Source organism: Oryzias latipes, chromosome 18 (genome assembly GCF_053564925.1).
Source record: "Oryzias latipes strain Hd-rR chromosome 18, Olatipes_Hd-rR_3.1".
NCBI classification, from domain to species: Eukaryota; Metazoa; Chordata; class Actinopteri; order Beloniformes; family Adrianichthyidae; genus Oryzias; species Oryzias latipes.
The window spans coordinates 31,077,642-31,095,800 of record NC_136254.1 but is presented as its reverse complement, the minus strand read 5'-3'; the positions used below and the strand labels follow the sequence as shown (position 1 = coordinate 31,095,800).

The 18,159-nt window shown below is 39.7% G+C and overlaps 1 protein-coding gene across 3 annotated transcripts in view; it reads left to right on the top strand.

The window, feature by feature from the left end:
- LOC105356351 (uncharacterized) overlaps positions 1–18,159 on the top strand; it is a 72,436-nt gene that overhangs the window by 50,910 nt on the left and 3,367 nt on the right. For all 3 annotated transcript variants that reach the window (XM_023965831.2, XM_023965830.2, XM_023965832.2), the window contains 24 exons: positions 16–50; positions 131–295; positions 373–507; positions 1,451–1,489; positions 1,575–1,715; positions 2,519–2,598; positions 2,713–2,736; positions 3,846–4,750; positions 4,823–4,848; positions 5,013–5,165; positions 5,248–5,376; positions 5,994–6,032; positions 7,703–7,828; positions 7,906–8,023; positions 9,070–9,228; positions 11,667–11,701; positions 11,800–11,955; positions 12,042–12,173; positions 12,634–12,672; positions 12,762–12,902; positions 14,391–14,476; positions 15,160–15,183; positions 15,250–15,607; positions 16,688–17,615. In XM_023965831.2, coding sequence (XP_023821599.1) covers positions 16–50; positions 131–295; positions 373–507; positions 1,451–1,489; positions 1,575–1,715; positions 2,519–2,598; positions 2,713–2,736; positions 3,846–4,750; positions 4,823–4,848; positions 5,013–5,165; positions 5,248–5,376; positions 5,994–6,032; positions 7,703–7,828; positions 7,906–8,023; positions 9,070–9,228; positions 11,667–11,701; positions 11,800–11,955; positions 12,042–12,173; positions 12,634–12,672; positions 12,762–12,902; positions 14,391–14,476; positions 15,160–15,183; positions 15,250–15,607; positions 16,688–17,615 — 4,173 coding nt within the window. The remainder of the gene's footprint in view (positions 1–15; positions 51–130; positions 296–372; positions 508–1,450; positions 1,490–1,574; positions 1,716–2,518; positions 2,599–2,712; positions 2,737–3,845; positions 4,751–4,822; positions 4,849–5,012; positions 5,166–5,247; positions 5,377–5,993; positions 6,033–7,702; positions 7,829–7,905; positions 8,024–9,069; positions 9,229–11,666; positions 11,702–11,799; positions 11,956–12,041; positions 12,174–12,633; positions 12,673–12,761; positions 12,903–14,390; positions 14,477–15,159; positions 15,184–15,249; positions 15,608–16,687; positions 17,616–18,159) is intronic.

Genomic DNA, 18,159 nt, shown 5'->3' with positions numbered 1-18,159 from the left:
GCTTCTGGCTCTCAGATTTTGTGACGGTCTTTGGAGTGAAGGACACCACGGTACGAACTTGCAAGGATTTATCTGCAACTCTCAGAACTTTGGGCTGTTCTGTAACTTTGCTGCTGTGATTGTGTTGCAGAAAGCTAAATACAGAGCCTCCAAGTTCTCCACCATCATGTTGACCAATTTACCAGAAGGGAACTACAGTCATAAGGAAGTAGTCAAGCTGGTGTGGCATTATTTCTCCGTCCAGAACCTCCAAACCCTGTTTTACAAGGTCCTGGTTCTGCCCCTGCAGAGGAGGGTATGAAACAGTATTACCCCCTGACTTAGTTTGTTACTTTTTATGTTTCCAGTTTTAACTTTTGTGTCCAATTTCAGGCCTTTGTGTGTTTTGAGGACTGGAATTCCTGCTGCAGGTTTGTCCAAAACCACGGCAGCGCCCCGGTTTCTGTCAGAAGCAACAAGCTGAACCTTCACCTGGTGCTGGAAGAAATCCAGACCGGCTCCAGTGAGGTATGGAAGGACGGGGTTTTGCTGGCGTCCTAACAGGACGGAGGTTTCGTAACTTGTGTGGCGATCCGATTCGTGAGTCAATGATTCACAGAGAAAACTACAATTCTTACTATATAATATATTATTTTTATACAAAAATAATATATTATATAGTAAGAATTGTAGTTTTCTCTGTGCTAATCGTCACGATGGGTGAAATAAATTTCAGAGAGAAAGTTCTCCTTTTACTGCTTGTTTTTGTCCAGATGATGAAGATAAAGTTTGTTTCAAAGAAGCCACTAGCTAAGCATTTGGGACCAGAACATTTTTTATATGTGTACATTATCGTTATCCATTATCACTTTTAATCCACACCCAGCAGCCAATCAGAATCCAGTATTCACCCGGACTAGGCCTGCTCAATAAATCGCAAATTTATCGTTATCGGGATATCAAGCTGTGCAATACGCATATCTTAAAAGTCGACGAATATTTATATAAATGGCCAAATTTCAATGTGATAAAACGATCTTATGGCCGCTTGAAGTATTGAACGAATCAAATAATCCCCTTCATGTTATTGACCAATCGGATGGAGCCCTTTTATGTTAGACGCTCGCCTCCTATGTAGACTAAAGTCATGTGGAGTGGAGTTTAAGTTATGTTGACTTTTATTTAAATCAAACTGTTGCAGTGTAATGGAAATGATTTTTTTTAATGTTTTGCTATTTGTTCATGTATCTCAAGTTATATCGTCATGGCGATGTTGATCACTGATATCGCAAATGACAGTTATGGTAGGTCGAAGAGCGAGTTGTTTTGTTGCCGCTGACGATGGCTCTGGTGATGAGGACTTAATCCTACAAAATTCCAGGAAGAAGTTCCCATAAATTTAGGAAAAAGGTGACGAAAATAAAGTTTGAAAGTTATATTTTAATGGATGTTTTTTTTTATCAATTTGCAGGAAACTTTGTTCGGGAGTTTGATGAAGTGGAGCAACTCTGTGAGTCGATCCTCTTCGGCCAATATTTATGCCATGAAACCGGAAAAGCCGATTTTCTCGATAACTCCCTACGTCTGTTTTTCAGCGCGTTCCAGAGCTGTCGTCGCTGGAGGAGCGGCTTCTGTGCGTCCACATATCTGAAGTCTCAGTGCACCTCATCATTTTGGTCCTGAAAACTGTGGGGGCCATCGCTCCTTTCATCAGTTTCCTCCCGCTGGCAAACAGGGTACGATCCAGCATCAGCGGCGGCTTTTTAAAATTCAAAGTAGCTGCGTTTCCATTGACTTATGAAATTGGGCAAACGGATTTGCGATCATAAATTTGCCTAATCGGAACACAGCAGTTTAGAAAAAAAACTAGCATTTATCAAAAATAAGTTTTTGTGCTGGGAAGAGGTGGTTTTTGTATCCAAATTGACATATTTCACAAAGCTTTTTTAAAAATTAAATTAGTCACATGACCAACGACCGGATGGCGATGCGCTCCTTGGTAGGACCTGGCTGCACAGCGAGTCTGGTTTGTGCATATGTGCAGACATTGATGGCTTTAAAATCATCTTTTTTTTGAGCTTTTTAGTGTATTATAATGTTCATCCATCACAAAAACCAACCCCAAAGCTGTACTTTTTTTTAAATTTGCAGTCTATAAATTTCCAATGAGAGGTCTCTAAATCACAGTAGTAACCTCTGCTAAAGCAGCTGCATCAACCAGTTCCTCTAAATCCACCCCAGTGGCAAAAGAACGAAAGAGACTTCTGCCATTAAGCAGGAAGAACAAGCACAAGCGTCTCCATTTAATTGCAGTCTATAAATTTACCATGAGATGTCTCTAAATCACAATATTTTACCATTTGCAGACCAGATTTTTTGATTTTAAACTATTCATTCACTTACAATTAGCTTATATTTTAAATAAAAACAAGAGGAAAATGTTATTTCCTTGCAATTTTTGGGTGAAATTTTACAACTAACATAATAGATTGATCTCAATTTTCCCTTTTTTATCGTGTCTCCTTGTGTTTGTGTCCAGATTTGCATTGAGATGGCTGAAGCTCCTGGTGTGACACAAGTGGTGAAAACCATCTCGGACAAATCACAGGTTGCAGATTGGTATGTTCCTTCTTTCAGGAGAAACCAATAAAAGAAAAATCTGTATTCTTCACCGTTTCAGGTAAAACGGGATTGTTGTGTTTGACGCCATTCTTACTTTATTTTTTTACACAGGAGTAAAGTTCAGCGCGTCGAATCGTGAGTCGATCATCTTTTAACTTCTTATAGATTTAAAAGTTAAAGGGTAGCTAATCAGTAAATCAACTTTTCTTTGCAGTTTACCTGTGCAAATGAGGCTTTGACTATTGGTCCCAGCTAAACCTTTTTAGAATTTTATGATAAACTTTTTAAATTCTTGAAATCAAACTGTGTGTTTGCTGCCCCCTAGTGGTTGAAACGAGGTAGTAAAGTCGAATTTTGTGATTGGTCAAGTCCCACGTCACTTCAGAAGTTTCACCTCATGCTCTGTAGCTCGAGTGCAAAAGCCCCGCCCCTCTTTAAACACTCCTGTCGCTCCACGCCAAAAGCAGTGGAGCTCGCTCCGCGACGCCAAGACCTCAGTGTTACTGTCGATCACAGATAAAGACCACCCCCACCCCGCTTCCTCCCCTAGCCCCGCCCCCTTTTGTTGCTGTTGCATTTTTCTAATCTGATGCAGAAAATAATATGGTGACCCTGTGAATCAAAAAGTAATGCTCCATAGGAGGGGTGTCACTGTTGTCACAGAAAACACGATGGAAAATGAAAACAAAAGATTTAAATTTACTTTAAAATAAAATAAAAACAGACAAAAAAAAAAACGGATATGTTATTATTTTTATAGATAAATTTCTATTTTTAAAATAGCCGAACAAATTAGCATTTGTCGAATGCATTTTAATTTCATGTATAGCCCCAAAAACCATCACAATTTATGAAGAAAATTACTTTTATTTATTTTAGAAATGGAATAAAAATAGTTAGAATCAGTTTTTAGTATTAAAGTTTTTCATTTTAAATTCACTTGTCAATTTAAAATTGAATCTACCTTTGATTTTGCATCAGTATGCAACATTTTACTATTGTAAACTTTACTAAAGCAGTTTTGCGTTGATATGCAATACTTTACGTTAATTTCATCCCAAATCAGCTTTTCTCTGTTGCAATGACGTTATTTACATATAGGGTCAAAGAGTTGCAGTATTTTAAAGCGTGTGTGTTATTTCCTGTCGCTGGCGACGGCTCCGTCATTAAAGGGTTACAAGTTTCAAATGGTTATGTTCCTGTTTTCATGAATAAATTCTTCACACCAAACTCATTTATTTCAGCTTAAAGAGTCTGAAGCAACGTTTGAAGGAGCAGAATGAAGTTAAAATCACATTGGATATGGACGACAGTTCCATGAAGACCAGACCTTCAACAGGGAAAACCGGAGATCAGACAGGTCCTTCTTCAGTTACAACGTCCAAATCTCCAACGGTACCTTCTGCTAAACCAGCTGCATCCACCAAAGGAGGCCCCAGTGTCAGAGAAACGAAAGAGACTTCTGCTGCTTCTAAAGCCGTTAAGCAGGAGGAACAAGCACCAACGTCTTCCAAGGTTTCTTCAGTTGCTGGTTCCACTTCTGATAATTCAAGCCAAACTCTGATTAAACCCAAGGACGGAGTAGCAGAATGTCCCCTTGTTGTCCAGGACCTCAAAACACCAACAACTACCCAGACCTCCAAGACCTGTGAGGAGCATCTGTGTTCAGCAGGACCCCAGACAAACGAGGCAACGGCTCAAAGCTTAGAGGATCTCAAACGTTTAGATTCTAAATGTCCAACAGCAGAACATCAATCCGCTACAACTTTGAAGCAAAAGGTGCAAGAGTTGGCCGTCCAAACCGGTGTTGCAAATGTGAACCCTGATTTGGAGCCACAGCCAAAATGCTCCAAAGGTAACGCTGAAGGAAAAAATGTTGAAAACTCTGAATCCGGTAAGCTTGGAGAAACCGGACAGACGGAGCCCATGGAAGTTCAAGGACCTACTACCATGTCTGAAGACGTTTTACCAGTAGCTAGCAGTTCTTCTCAATCAACCAAAGGTACATCTCCATCTGAACGCCTTACTGCTCCACCTCAGAGATTGCCAAATCAAAGAACTGCAGCAGCAGCTCCATCCCCATCGCCACACCTCGTCCCTCTGACTCTTGGGGAGCGGCTTGTCAAATATTTGAAACCACAGCAGCTGAGTAAGAAATCACAGCGCAGAAACATTTCCTTGCAAATTGAAACTCTAATACAATTTTAACCCTTCTTTTCAGTACGTCCTAAACGGAAAAAAACTAAGGTAAGTTTGTCTTTCGTCTCATGTTTTGTTCTTTACAACATTTCCACAATCAAATTAAACTAATTTCATTCAAATAAACTTTCACTAGTTAAGTCTACAACATTTTTCCTACTAGGAACTCTTTATTCTTCAAATAATTTAACAACTTTTTTTTGTTGTTACAGTTTTTCAATCAAAATTCCAACGTGGTGTGTTTGGCTAACCTGCCAAAGTACGAGGACCACTGCTACACAGAAGATGAGATCGTAGATATGCTGCACAAATTCCACGTGGAGTGTGAGACGGACAACGTCTTTGTGTTTTTTGAGGCCCGCGTGGTAGGTCTAACTATTTTTTTAGGTGTGAAATTAAACATTTGATGAGTTTTGCTACAATATTTGTTTTTTTTTTCCTGTACAGGCCTTGGTTTATCTGGCCAGCATTGAAAAGCTTCAATACTTCTTTTGCATCCTAGCTAAGGGGGACCTTGTTTTGAGAGGTCATAGATTGGAGCCTCAAGCAATAAGAAATTTCATACAGGAACCTCTGGTGAGTTTGTGCTTTAAATTGGGTTCAGCTCCTTCACTTGCTGTGTTTTTACATATGCGGAAACTTTATCAAATTCTAGAAATTTCGGGGGGGTTGCAATTGCATTTCATCATAATTACATCATAATTATGCGAATAAACACAAACAGACTCACGCGATAAGAAGTTCAAAAACACGGCGACTGATGTGAACAGTACTTTGATTTCCAGCAGATACATTCACATTTCTGCCACGCCACTAGCGCTCATCATCATCTTATCAAAGGAGACGTTGCCGACTTATTTAAGCTGTGGAGCGGCGAGCTCCTTACGCGTGGGAGGGGCTACTGATGAAGGGATTTTGGGAAATGGTGGTTACTACCAAGAAAAATGCATCGCCATCTGGTTGTTAGTCATGTGACTCATTTAATTAAAAAAAAAAAGTGTTTCCATTGCAGTTTTGTTAAAGTTTTTCGATAAATCAGACTTTTTTTTCGAAATGTCGTGTTTCCATCAGGCAAACTTATTATCTGAAGTCCAATTTACACAATTTATAGCCGATGGAAACGCAGCTGCTGTTAGGTTGTCCCATTTTGGCCTAACGCCAGTGACTGATGTCCATTTTCTGTCTTCTTCCAGTTAGGAATTTATAAACACACGATGAAGACCATTCATTTCGTAAGTAAAACTTTTAATTCCATTTGAATTTATTTTCCATTCATTTCCACTTCTAACTTGTTTGTGGATTATTCAGGGTAAATGTTTGAGGATCGAGGCAAAACCTAGAGGTAAACAATAGATAGTTTTGGTGGCTCTAAACAGTTCCATAAAACTGAGAAAATAGAAGAATTCACAGAAACATTTCACATGATTAACTTCAAGCGGTTCCCAGGCCTTTACAGCCTAAAACCTCACCTGCTATTTGTTTTTATGTTTTAACTTTAACTGATAAAAGAAGCATTTTTTACATATTTCAAATTGCATCATCAAAAAAAACACCAAAAGAATTATAAATAACATATTAGGAAAAAAAAACATTTTAGAAACCTTACATACAGCTGAATCTGAAAATTAATATACAATTAACCTATAGCCACAAGAAAAAAAGTCCCTATTGATCTTTTTTAAGCTATAAATAAAGTTTTCCAAACCTCATCATGTGACTGTAAGCTCTTCAACTTTACCTTAGAGACCCCCTCTGATCATCTTTTGATTTATTTTTAAAGCGTTCCCAGTGGGCCTTTAATTATGCTGTTTTCAGCCAATGTGAATCAGGGCTGCAAACTTCAGTGATTCACAATCTTTTGATTAAGAAATACGCAGAAATGCAATTTAATGCTTAATTTCCTTTATTTATGGCCTGCGGGTCTTTAAACAGTGGGCCCCGAATCTACATTCCGTGAAAGTAAAATGTTTGGAACGGAATTACTGGAAATGAATACACTTTTTTTTCCGAAATTCACATTTGTTGTTTTTTATTGTAGCTCTAGTCAATACAGTGATCCCTCGCTATAACGCGGTTTACTTTTCACGGTTTTGCTACTTCACGGATTTGCATCGTGTTCTGCATTCTGATTGTCTAAAAAGTCACTCCACTTCTTCTCTACCTGTCAACGTCAATGACGTTGCAGTTTAATATGTACGCGTACGTAAAACAGCTTGCCAAATTGACATTACGTACGTGCAAATTCTCTTGCAATTTCGAGTTTCTCTAAAACCCATAGAAAAAAGAGCGACAACAACTGCCTATCACTATGTTCTTCTCCTGAACAAACACAGCTGCACCGCGGGCTTCAAAAGAAGAAAACACTGCAGAGCGGAGTCAGGATGCAGCGGCTCAGTCTGAAGAGCTGGGAAATGCACCTGAGTCACTGTTTTTCCAACTGTACTTTGTATTTTTTTCATAATCATTTTACATTTCCTCCCGTTTAATCCAATTACTCGGGTCGTGGTGGGCGGGGCTAATCGCCGCAATTTAAAGTCTTCTGTTCACATCGATGACTAAAATTATTATTTGACAGTACAGTACAGAAGTTATTTGTTGAAAAAAACGTTTCTAAAGTACTTTTATTTGTGAAACCACTGCTTGAACCTGTAAAATGGTCTGTTCTTTCTTTTCAATGTATAATAGAGTATTTAATTGTATAATTGTAAAAAAATAGAGGTTTCTACTTCACGGATTTTGCCTATCACGGGTTCTTTTTGGAATGTAACCCCCGCGAAAAACAAGGGTTTACTGTATTCTATTTCATGGTCTTTTCGCTTTTGATATTTTATTTTTGAAAATAAACCCTGGAAGACTCTGAAATCCTTAAGACTCACAAGTGCAGTTTTTTTTTTTGATTTAGGAATCGAAGCTCCTCGGATGCCGCATGGTCTACATCCAGAACATTCCACCCAGCGACAGCGGCAATCTGATCAGAACCGTGAAGAACATTTGCTGTGTGAAAAATGTCCTGCCTCTGCTGAACAAGGTAAAAACAAACACAAAACGCACACATTTCCCTGCTTTCAAGTGTTTCATTGGTGCAGCTCGTGCCTTTGGTTCTAGATTTTCATTGAGTGCAGTTCACCGTTGGATGTGGATCTGCTTGGAGTTTGGTTCGCCTCCCTGAAGAAGCACCAGCCCTACAGCGTGAACAGGATGGGATGGGTCTTTTCTTCTCACCGTGAGTCTCTGCACAAGTCTCTACATTCTCATGGACAATGTTTCACTTGTGTTAAAACCAGAAGAAAATCAGGTTTTTCGGATCCTCACTGTTTTTATTAACTTGATGAGTTTTATCACACCAATGTTCCACCAGTGACCAGTGTTAATGTCAGACAATGTTTCCACAACCTGTAAGGGTGAAGTTTGCATCAGATTTTTCACAACTTCCAATTTCCCTTTACATTTGGGGGAATAGTTGAGGGAAAATGTTTATTCTTTATGGTAAAGTCTTTCTACATGTTGTTTCTAATTTGTGAACATTAAAGGCTAAATTTAAGGGTTTCTTTTTCATAGAATGTAATTTTAACACTGAGATAACTCAATTTTGGCTCAGATTTCGTGGTGCAGTCGTTGTGCAGAGATACAGCGGTCAAAATTTTGTTGAAGATCGCAGCTTTGGTTCGGGTGTCGATGTGAGCGGGCAAGACACTGAACCCCGATATTGGTACTGGTGGTTACAGGTTTATGCACCAACGGACGTTCAAGAACGTCTGGACTTTTTTTGTTTTGCTGCCGATTACTCGCGAATGTCTGCCACCTACAATTGGAAGAGGGTTGGTGCGCAACGTCCAAGTGTTGCAAATCTTGCTCCGGGCTTTTCTTTTCACTCTTCCAATATATGAGAGACTTGGTGTTGTTTAATTCCGTCAATGCACAAGCCACAATTCTTCATTTCCCATCCATGATCAATTTTCTAAAGGTGGGCACATCCATTAATTTAAAATGGACGCCATCCATATTTGATTACCAAATACGTCTCTGATTGGTTAAAGTTCAACCTGGTTCAAGAGTTTTGGAAGTTGTCACTTGAACATATAGAGGGTGGTGTGAACGTAGCTTCTAGCTCTTTGGGCCTTCCGAGAAGGTGAACCGCAATATAAGTATAGGTATAAAAGTGTTTGCCATTTTTATCTTTTAGGGATTCATTTTAGATGTCCGCTACTGTTTGCTCATTTTGTTGTTCAACATCAAACACTACCGTTCTGATCTTTGCTCCATGCATAGGTTCAGATCCAATAAAGGCTGTTCTGAGCTCCACGGGGGACGTCACTGTCATTCAAACAGTAGAAGTCATTCCGGTTGGCACCGTTCCACCATTCTGGATCACCATGATCATAGAACCATATTTGTTCTATGCTATGTCCCCGTGGTTCAAGATCCCAGGTGAGAAGAGCACACCAGAACTTGTTTTCTATCTTTATCTCTCATTGGAGGTTCATCACAGGAAATAAAGTGAATGAGTTCGGGAAGCAATTTCCTCTCTAATCCAAAATCAAAGTTTTCGTTAAACAATCTTTTTGGCTTGTATAAACGTGCAAAAAATCCTAGAAATTTCAGGACTTTTAAACAACAGAATAAGAGACCCTTAAAGAGACAAAAATCTAAACAAGACTTCCAAAACTTTTCCTAACTTACAAAGATTACAGTAACAATTATATCTTGTTGAAATTATTAATAAAAATATTCTTTTATTTATAGTACATGTAATTATTTTGTATCTGTTATTAGTATCACTTTTGGTGCACTGCATACAAATGCCATTCAGTCTTGTTATTTGAATAAAGTCTGCCCTCATTGGGTGTCGATGATACTTTATAGAATAAGGGAAAGTAGTGTAACAGGTGTGATTGGTTGTGTTGTAACAGGTGTGATTGGTTGTGTTGTGACAGGTGTGATTGGTTGTGTTGTAGCAGGTGTGATTGGTTGTGTTGTAACAGGTGTGATTGGTTGTGTTGTGACAGGTGTGATTGGTTGTGTTGTAGCAGGTGTGATTGGTTGTGTTGTAACAGGTGTGATTGGTTTTAATGTTACAGGTGCGTTTTGTTGTATTGTAACAGGTGCGATTGGTAGTATTATAACAGGTGTGTTTAGCTGTGTTGTAACAGGTTTGATTGGTTGTGTTGTTACTGGTGTGATTGGTTGTATTGTAACAGGTGCGTTTGGTTGTATTGTAACAGGTGCGATTGGTAGTATTATAACAGGTGTGTTTAGCTGTGTTGTAACAGGTTTGATTGGTTGTGTTGTTACTGGTGTGATTGGTTGTATTGTAACAGGTGCGTTTGGTTGTATTGTAACAGGTGTGTTTGGTTGTATTGTAACAGGTGCGATTGGTTGTATTGTAACAGGTGTGTTTGGTTGTATTGTAACAAGTGCGATTGGTTGTATTGTAATGTTACAGGTGCGTTTTGTTGTATTGCAACAGGTGTGTTTGGTTGTATTGTAACACGTGTGTTTAGTTGTATTGTAACAGGTGTGTTTAGTTGTATTGTAACACGTGTGTTTAGTTGTATTGTAACAGGTGTGTTTGGTTGTATTGTAACAGGTGCGTTTGGTTGTATTGTAACAAGTGCGATTGGTTGTATTGTAACAGGTGTGTTTGGTTGTACAGTAAACCCTTGTTTTTCGCGGGGGTTACGTTCCAAAAAGAACCCGTGATAGGCAAAATCCGTGAAGTAGAAACCTTTTTTTTTTTTTTTTACAATTAATATACAATTAAATTCTCTATTATACATTGAAAAGAAAGAAAAAAACATTTTACAGGTTCAAGCAGTGGTTTCACAAATAAAAGTACTTTAGAAACGTTTTTTTCAGCAAATAACTCTGTACTGTACTGTCAAATAATAATTTTAATCATCGATGTGAACAGAAGGCTTCAAATCGCGGAGATTAGCCCTGCCCACCGCGACCGGAGTAATTGGATTAAATGGGAGGAAATGTAAAATGATTATGAAAAAAATACAAAGAACAGTCGAACAAATAGTGAATCAGGTGTATTTTACTGCTCTTCAGACTGAGTTGCTGCATCCTGACTCCCCTCTGCAGTGTTTTCTTCTTATGAAGCCCGCGGTGCAGCTGTGTTTGTTCTGGGAAGAACATGGTGAAAGGCAGTTGTTGTCGCTCTTTTTTCTATGGGTTTTTAGAGAAACTCGAAATTGCAAGAGAATTTGCACGTACGTAATGTAAATTTGGCAAGCTGATTTACGTACGTGTACATATTAGACTGCAACATTATTGACGCACAGGTTTGAGAAGAAGCGGAGTGACTTTTTATCCAATCAGAAAGCAGAACACAATGCACTATGCAAATCCGTGAAGTAGCGAAACCGTGAAAAGTAAACCGAGTTATAGCGAGTGATCACTGTATTGTAACAAGTGTGTTTGGTTGTATTGTAACAGGTGCGATTGGTTGTATTGTAACAGGTGCGATTGGTTGTATTGTAACAGGTGTGATTGGTTGTATTGTAACAGGTGTGTTTGGTTGTATTGTAACAGGTGTGTTTGGTTGTATTGTAACAGGTGCGATTGGTTGTATTGTAACAAGTGCGATTGGTTGTATTGTAACAGGTGTGTTTGGTTGTATTGTAACAGGTGCGATTTGTTGTATTGTAACAGGTGCGATTGGTTGTATTGTAACAGGTGCAATTGGTTGTATTATAACAGGTGTGTTTGGTTGTATTGTAACGGGTGCGATTGGTTGTATTGTAACAGGTGTGTTACAAAAAAAAATATTTTTTGTTTGACAAAGAATCAATATTTGGTATGTTGGTTGTTTTCATATCAAGCCATCTTTTAATTCTGCTTCATTTGCTCCTATCTCTTAGGGTTTTGGACTCTCAATCCAAAAATAGACTCTGAGGTGAGAATTCAATGTTAACTAAAGTTTTTCTTTTAAATAAGAAACACAGGCTTTGGGTTTCCTGAAGTAAGAGTTGCATTTCTGCTTCTTGTTTGCAGAAGTACTCAAAGGCATCCCAGTTTTCCACCATCATGCTGACCGGTCATTTATGTTGGAATCAAAACGAAATTCTTAAGCTGGTTTGGAGTTATTTTACTGAACAGAACCTCTTCACTTTGAGCTACAGGGTGGTGGTTCTACCTCTGCAGGGCAGGGTACTGAGCTGCAATAGTCTGCTTTAGAATGAAATGAAATTCCTGTTGTTTTATAGAAGATTTAACAGAACCTTTTTTTTTTTTAGGCTTTTGTCTTTTTCAGCAACTGGAATGAATGCACCAGGTTTGTCAACAATCAAATTGAAATAAGTCATTCCAAAACGCACAACGTCAGCGTCCACTTGGTGTTGGAGGACATGAACCCTGGATACTGTGAGGTATGGCGTGTTAGATCATGACCAAACCTTTGGTATTTACTCTTTTGCTTCTCAGTCACGTTACATAAACATTGTGGTTCCAGTGGTACCTTCCATTAACAAACTGGTTTCCCACTTTGGTGGTTATTTTGGTTTATGATCTTCTTTTGATATTCTGTCTTCCTTTTTTTCCTCATTTTGTTGATTTTACGTGCAATGTGGAACATATTCCGTTTTCAACCTAAGTCTGAGAGAAAGTATGCTTTTCAAAGGGAACACCTCATAATGAACTGGAAAGAATTGCATTTGTGATGCAAGGTACCATTAAAGTAGTGGAGTATATCCTGATCACGAAAAACGCACCGTTTATAGAATAATAAAAATTCTTTTGTCCAGTTATTTTGGACAAAAAACGTTTTTCAGACTTTATTCAGTTTTTGCCAGTGTTCCACCTGATCTTTGACTCCCGACTCTTCTCTAGGAGGACCTGTACAGAAATCTGATGAAATGGAGCAATGCTGTAAGTCGAGCCTCTTCCTTGTCTTCGTGTTTAAGCGGCGGGCTTTAGGTCCTCTGGCATTTTAAGAGCTGCTGTTGGTTGTTTCTCAGCATGTGACGGAGACGGCGTCGCTGGAAGATCGGCTCCTGTGTGTGGAGGTCACTGCGACAAACCCTGACCTGGCCAAAACCGTTCTGATGCTTGTAGCAAGAATTGCTCCTTTCATCAACGCCCTTCCGCTTGGCAACAGGGTAATAATGGCTATAATAAATTGTATTTGTTAGGTGCCTTTCAAGAGGCTCAAGATCGCCTTTCAGCAGATATAATGCTAAGATATAATGGAATTAAAATCAGGACGGATAAGCAGGTTTTAAAAATTACTGATGAAAATGTTAAGTGAGTCCGTACTCCGGAGGTTGGGAGGGAGTTCCAGAGCTGGGGGGCAGAGCGGCTAAAAGCCCTGTTCCCCATGGTGAAGAGACTGCCACGGGGGACAACCGGGTGGAGGAGGATCTAAGGGAGTGGTAAGGTTATGAAGAGCTTTGACAGTCAAGAGGAGGATTTTAGAGATGAGATGATGTGTCACCGCTAGCCAGTGGACCTGCTGAACAACCACTGAGATGTGATGGGTGTCTGAGTCTGTGTGATGAGGGGAGCTGCTGAGTTTTGGAAAAATTGTAGTTTACGTAGCGTTTTTTGAGGAAGACCAAAAAGGAGGGAGTTGCAGTAATTGTAAGTGGGAGGTGCAGGGCTATGGACAAGGACAACGGATGTTTTGCAGGACTTATGCTGACCTTGTGATTTTGTTGATGTGGGAGCTGAAAGAAAGAGAACTGTCCAGGATAACACCTGGGGGGAGGGGAAACTGAGGCATTGTCAAATGGAGTGGAGAGGTTTTGGATTTTATTTATGTGGGATTTTGTGCCAATTAAAAGAAGTTAAGTTTAATTGCTATTTAGTTTTGGGGCTGCACGGTGGCGCAATGGTTAGCGCTCTTGCCTCACAGCAAAAAGGCCTCCGGTTCAAGTCCCAGCTGGGGGACGTGAAAAAACTACATCAACGGGGGACCTTTCTGTGTTGAGTTTGCATGTTCTCCCCGTGCATGCGTGGGTTCTCTCCGGGGTCTCCGGCTTCCTCCCACCGTCCAAAATCATGCTTCGTAGGTTAATTGGCAACTATAAATTGTCCCTAGGTGTGAGTGTGAGAGTGAATGGGTGTGTGTTTGTGGACATTCTACCCTGCGACAGACTGGCGACCTGTCCAGGTTGTCCCCTGCCTTTGCCCACAAGTGGCCGGGATAGGGTCCGGCAGCCCTGTGACCACGAAAGGAAAAAACGGTTAAGAAAATGAATGAATGAATGCTATTTAGTTTGAGAATAGATGTAAAGCTAGGTGTTATCCGCATAGCAGTGAAGCTCAATTTATTTTTTTTGAAAATTGTAACCAAGGGGGAGAAGATGCATACAAAACAGTGATGGCCCCAGGACAGAACCCTGGGGAACACCTGTGGAAACAGGAAATGTAGAGGAAGAAAGAGATTTGAATTGAATGAACTGTCTACGATCTGAAAGCTATGAGCAAAGCACTGTACAACTACTGTATTGTGCTGAGTAGCTTGATTTGTTGCTAATTTGCTGTACTTATCCATCCTTATTTGTTTTATCCTCCAGCTTTCTGTGATTTACTAAAAAAATATACATAATTGAAGTTCAATTTTTTTATTTCTGAATCTACAACAGATTTATATTGAGATGGTTGACTCAGACGGGGCAGAGGAGGTCCTGAAGAAAGTAAACATACCCGAATTCTTTCAGAAAACTAACAAGTAAGTGTGTTTACTGCAGTAAATGTACGCCCCGTTTCCACTCAGGTCACAGCTGGTATCAGCTCATATTTCAGTGAAAGAGGTGGCAGATGGAGGCAGTTCACATATACATGACTAAGAGCGTCTTTGCAGGCTGAACAGGTCATACTGCATCAAAGCTGGCATGCAGACGCCCTACACTGCATCATATCATGCATCGTAACGGTACATGGACAGCCCCGCTGCAGCAACAGATACGACCGCTCTTTTATGTAGACAGACGTTACGAAGGCATCATGAGGAAAAAAAGCCTAAAGTTGGACAGATCACAATTAGCTCTGCCCTCCAAACCTTTTACAAAAAGGGCAAATGGGCCGGACGAAGTAAAGTTCAAAGCTCCACCCACCCCTCAGAACTCTCACATGGACAGATGTTACACAGGATCTTTGACGTTACAAAAAAACACTATGCTCTATAAAGCTCAGATATAAGTTGGCTCCGCCCTCGTCAACAACATTCCAAAAATGGCAAATGGATGTAACAAAATAAACTTTAATGCTCACAGAAAAGGGCTTTATCTTCATGCTGTTGACTTCACAGTAGAAATAAACTGCATCCACTGCTCTGCCTGATGGAAATGAAGCTTCGTATGACAAACCAATTTCGTGTTGATCATCTTACAACCGTTTTTCTTCATCCAACAGGGAGAGGATCCTACTTATTGAGTCGTGAGTATTTCACATCCATTCTCGTTGTGTTTTCTTCAGCCAGCTAAAACTCTGCTGTTGTTTCAGACTAAAAAGCCGAAAACAGCGTCTAAAAGGCTGTGAAGGAATCCCAGTGAACATTGATGACCTCTCGCAGCTGACGGCCAAACTCCACCCACAGCCTCCTGCTGTGGCCGAAGGACAACAGAGCAGCAGCGCCGCTGTGACAGTGGCGTCCGCCGGAGCCTCTGAGCTCCCCAGTTCCTCCACGTCTCTCGATAAAAACAGCAAAGTGACGACAGAAGAGGACAGTGGGGTCCAGACTGTGACGAATGTCGACGACGTTCCCCACATAGACGAGAAGAGTTTCAGTGCAATCAAAGCTGCTATTCAGTTTTACAAACAGGCGCAAACAAACAAAGACAACCAAACGAGCTTCAACCAGGTACCTCTAGAAACAACGTTCACGTCCTTAAATCAAATGCTTATGCCTGATATATACTTATAACAGAATTGTATGAGTTTTTATATGAACTTACGATAAAAATAAACATATTTTTTGTAGAAATGCTTGGAATAAAAAAAAACTTTCTTCTTTTTTGTTCTTTATCTGCTCTGGAGCATTTAACCCTTTAACAAAGGAGATGTTACCAATGATGCCTAAATAATGCTCTTTAACTAACTGCACTAACTCTTTGACTGTTAACACAACACACAACAATTCTAAGACCAAATAAATGCAAACAAATAATGGCTGCTTTTATTATCGTCAGAATCTGCTGATTTACCTTAATTGCATAAACACTTTACAGTGCACTTTACTTCTGTAAACTTCATAGTACTCAAATGTAACATTTTACAGTGCACTTTACTTCTGTAAACTTCATAGTACTCAAATGTAACATTTTACAGTGCACTTTACTTCTGTAAACTTTATAGTACTCAAATGTAACATTTTACAGTGCACTTTACTTCTGTAAACTTTATAGTACTCAAATGTAACATTTTACAGTGCACTTTACTTCTGTACACTTTACAGTACTCAAAGGTAACAGTTTACAGTGTGGTTTACTTCTGTACACTTTATAGTACTCAAATGTAACATTTTACAGTGCACTTTACTTCTGTACACTTTACAGTACTCAAAGGTAACATTTTACAGTGCACTTTACTTCTGTACACTTTACAGTACTCAAAGGTAACAGTTTACAGTGTGGTTTACTTCTGTAAACTTTACAGTACTCAAAGGTAACGGTTTACAGTGCATTTTACTTCTGTAAACTTTACAGTACTCAAAGGTAACGGTTTACAGTTTATTTTACTTCTGTAAACTTTACAGTACTCAAAGGTAATGGTTTACAGTGCGGTTTACTAATGTAAACTTTACAGTACTCAAAGGTAACGGTTTACAGTACACTTTACTTCTGTGAACTTTGTGTAAATGGCTTTTTGAATGAAAGTGTTTTAAGAGTGAAAGTGTAGTCAAATTATTGTCAACTTTTTCTGATATTTTTTTTTTTGTCAGACCCCTTTGGATTCCTCCAAAGATTCCTTATCCGACGTCTCTGCTGCTGATGAAGTTCATGACACGCCTTCTGCTGAAAGCTCCTCCTCATCTACGCAAACATCCACGGAAACAAAAGAAGCCCAGACCGTTCACGTGTCCGTGGTTGCAAATGAGGTTTCGACAAAGTCTCTGGAAGTCTCCACTTCAGCCACTTCCTGTTCTTCAGCGAGAAGCTCTCAGCCTCAGAGTGACCCTTCAGGGACAGTCCAAACATCTTCACCAGCATCTGCTGATCAAAAGTCTCTTCCTCCTTCTACTTCCACAAATCACAGCAATTTATCGCCAAAATCTGTGACAGAATCTGAGGAACCGTCGGAGGCAAAAGACCTCCTGAAGCTTGATAACGGAGCAGAAGACAAAAGTTCTGCAGAAGGAAGAGCTCCAGAACTGGAGAAGATGAACCAAACACCGAATCTAGAGACCGGTTTGAAAAAAGAAACGCCTGAGGAGAGGAAGAAAACAATAGAAGAACAAAAGGATGATGACCATAAATATACCCAAACCTTGAGTTCAATTAGTCCCCAAAATAATCTCAGCAGCACTGAGGCTGAAGACCAGAGACCACAGAAAGATTTCCCAACCAGTAAAACACAGATGGAACCTGAGAGGTCCACCAGAAGAAGAAGCTCCAGGCGAATCCAGGATACGGCGATCGTCACAGAACCCACCACGTCCACCATTTCTACCAGAAGCAGTACAAGGAGAATGTCAGAGAAAATACTGAATGACAGGAAAGTAAAGACACCCCCCAAAAAAACACCAACCACCAGGAAGAGGTCTTCCAGTGGGGTCCCGGACTCTGAGGATCTAGATGTGAAGGAGGAGAAGAAGCCAACCCCAGCCAGACCAAGAGGACGTCCACGCAAGAGGAGAAGCCCGGCGGCAGGTAAGACCAGCGCAGTCAAACCTGAGTTCCTGCTGCTGCTGCTGCTGCTGCTGCAGCTGCTGCTGCTGCTGCTGCTGCTGCAGCTGCTGCTGCTGCTGCTGCTGCTGTAGCCACACAGGACCACCGGAGACAAAAGGAGGACGGAGGTTCAAATCCCACTGAGGCGCTTTGACCTCATTAAAGTGCAGTTTAACCTGCATTGGAATATAAAGAGTTTCATTAAAATGAATAATTCTGATAAAAAAAATAAAATAAAATAAACTTGAGTAGTTTTAAGGTTCCATAGATGAAAAAATAAATGACAAATTTGACAAAAAAATAAAAAATTGATAAATTAAAAATAATTTAAAAAGTTTAAAAGTGATTTTTTTTAAATATAAAAAAGTTAATAAATAATCCAAAATTTTAATTTAAAAAAATTCAAGACGGTTTAAAAAAAAAAATTCAGGATAAAACATAAGATACAAAAAAGCAATTAAGCTAACTCAAAATGTAAAGGTTGTGTCAAACAGCCACAATCTCCATTTTGTGCATTTCCCACGTA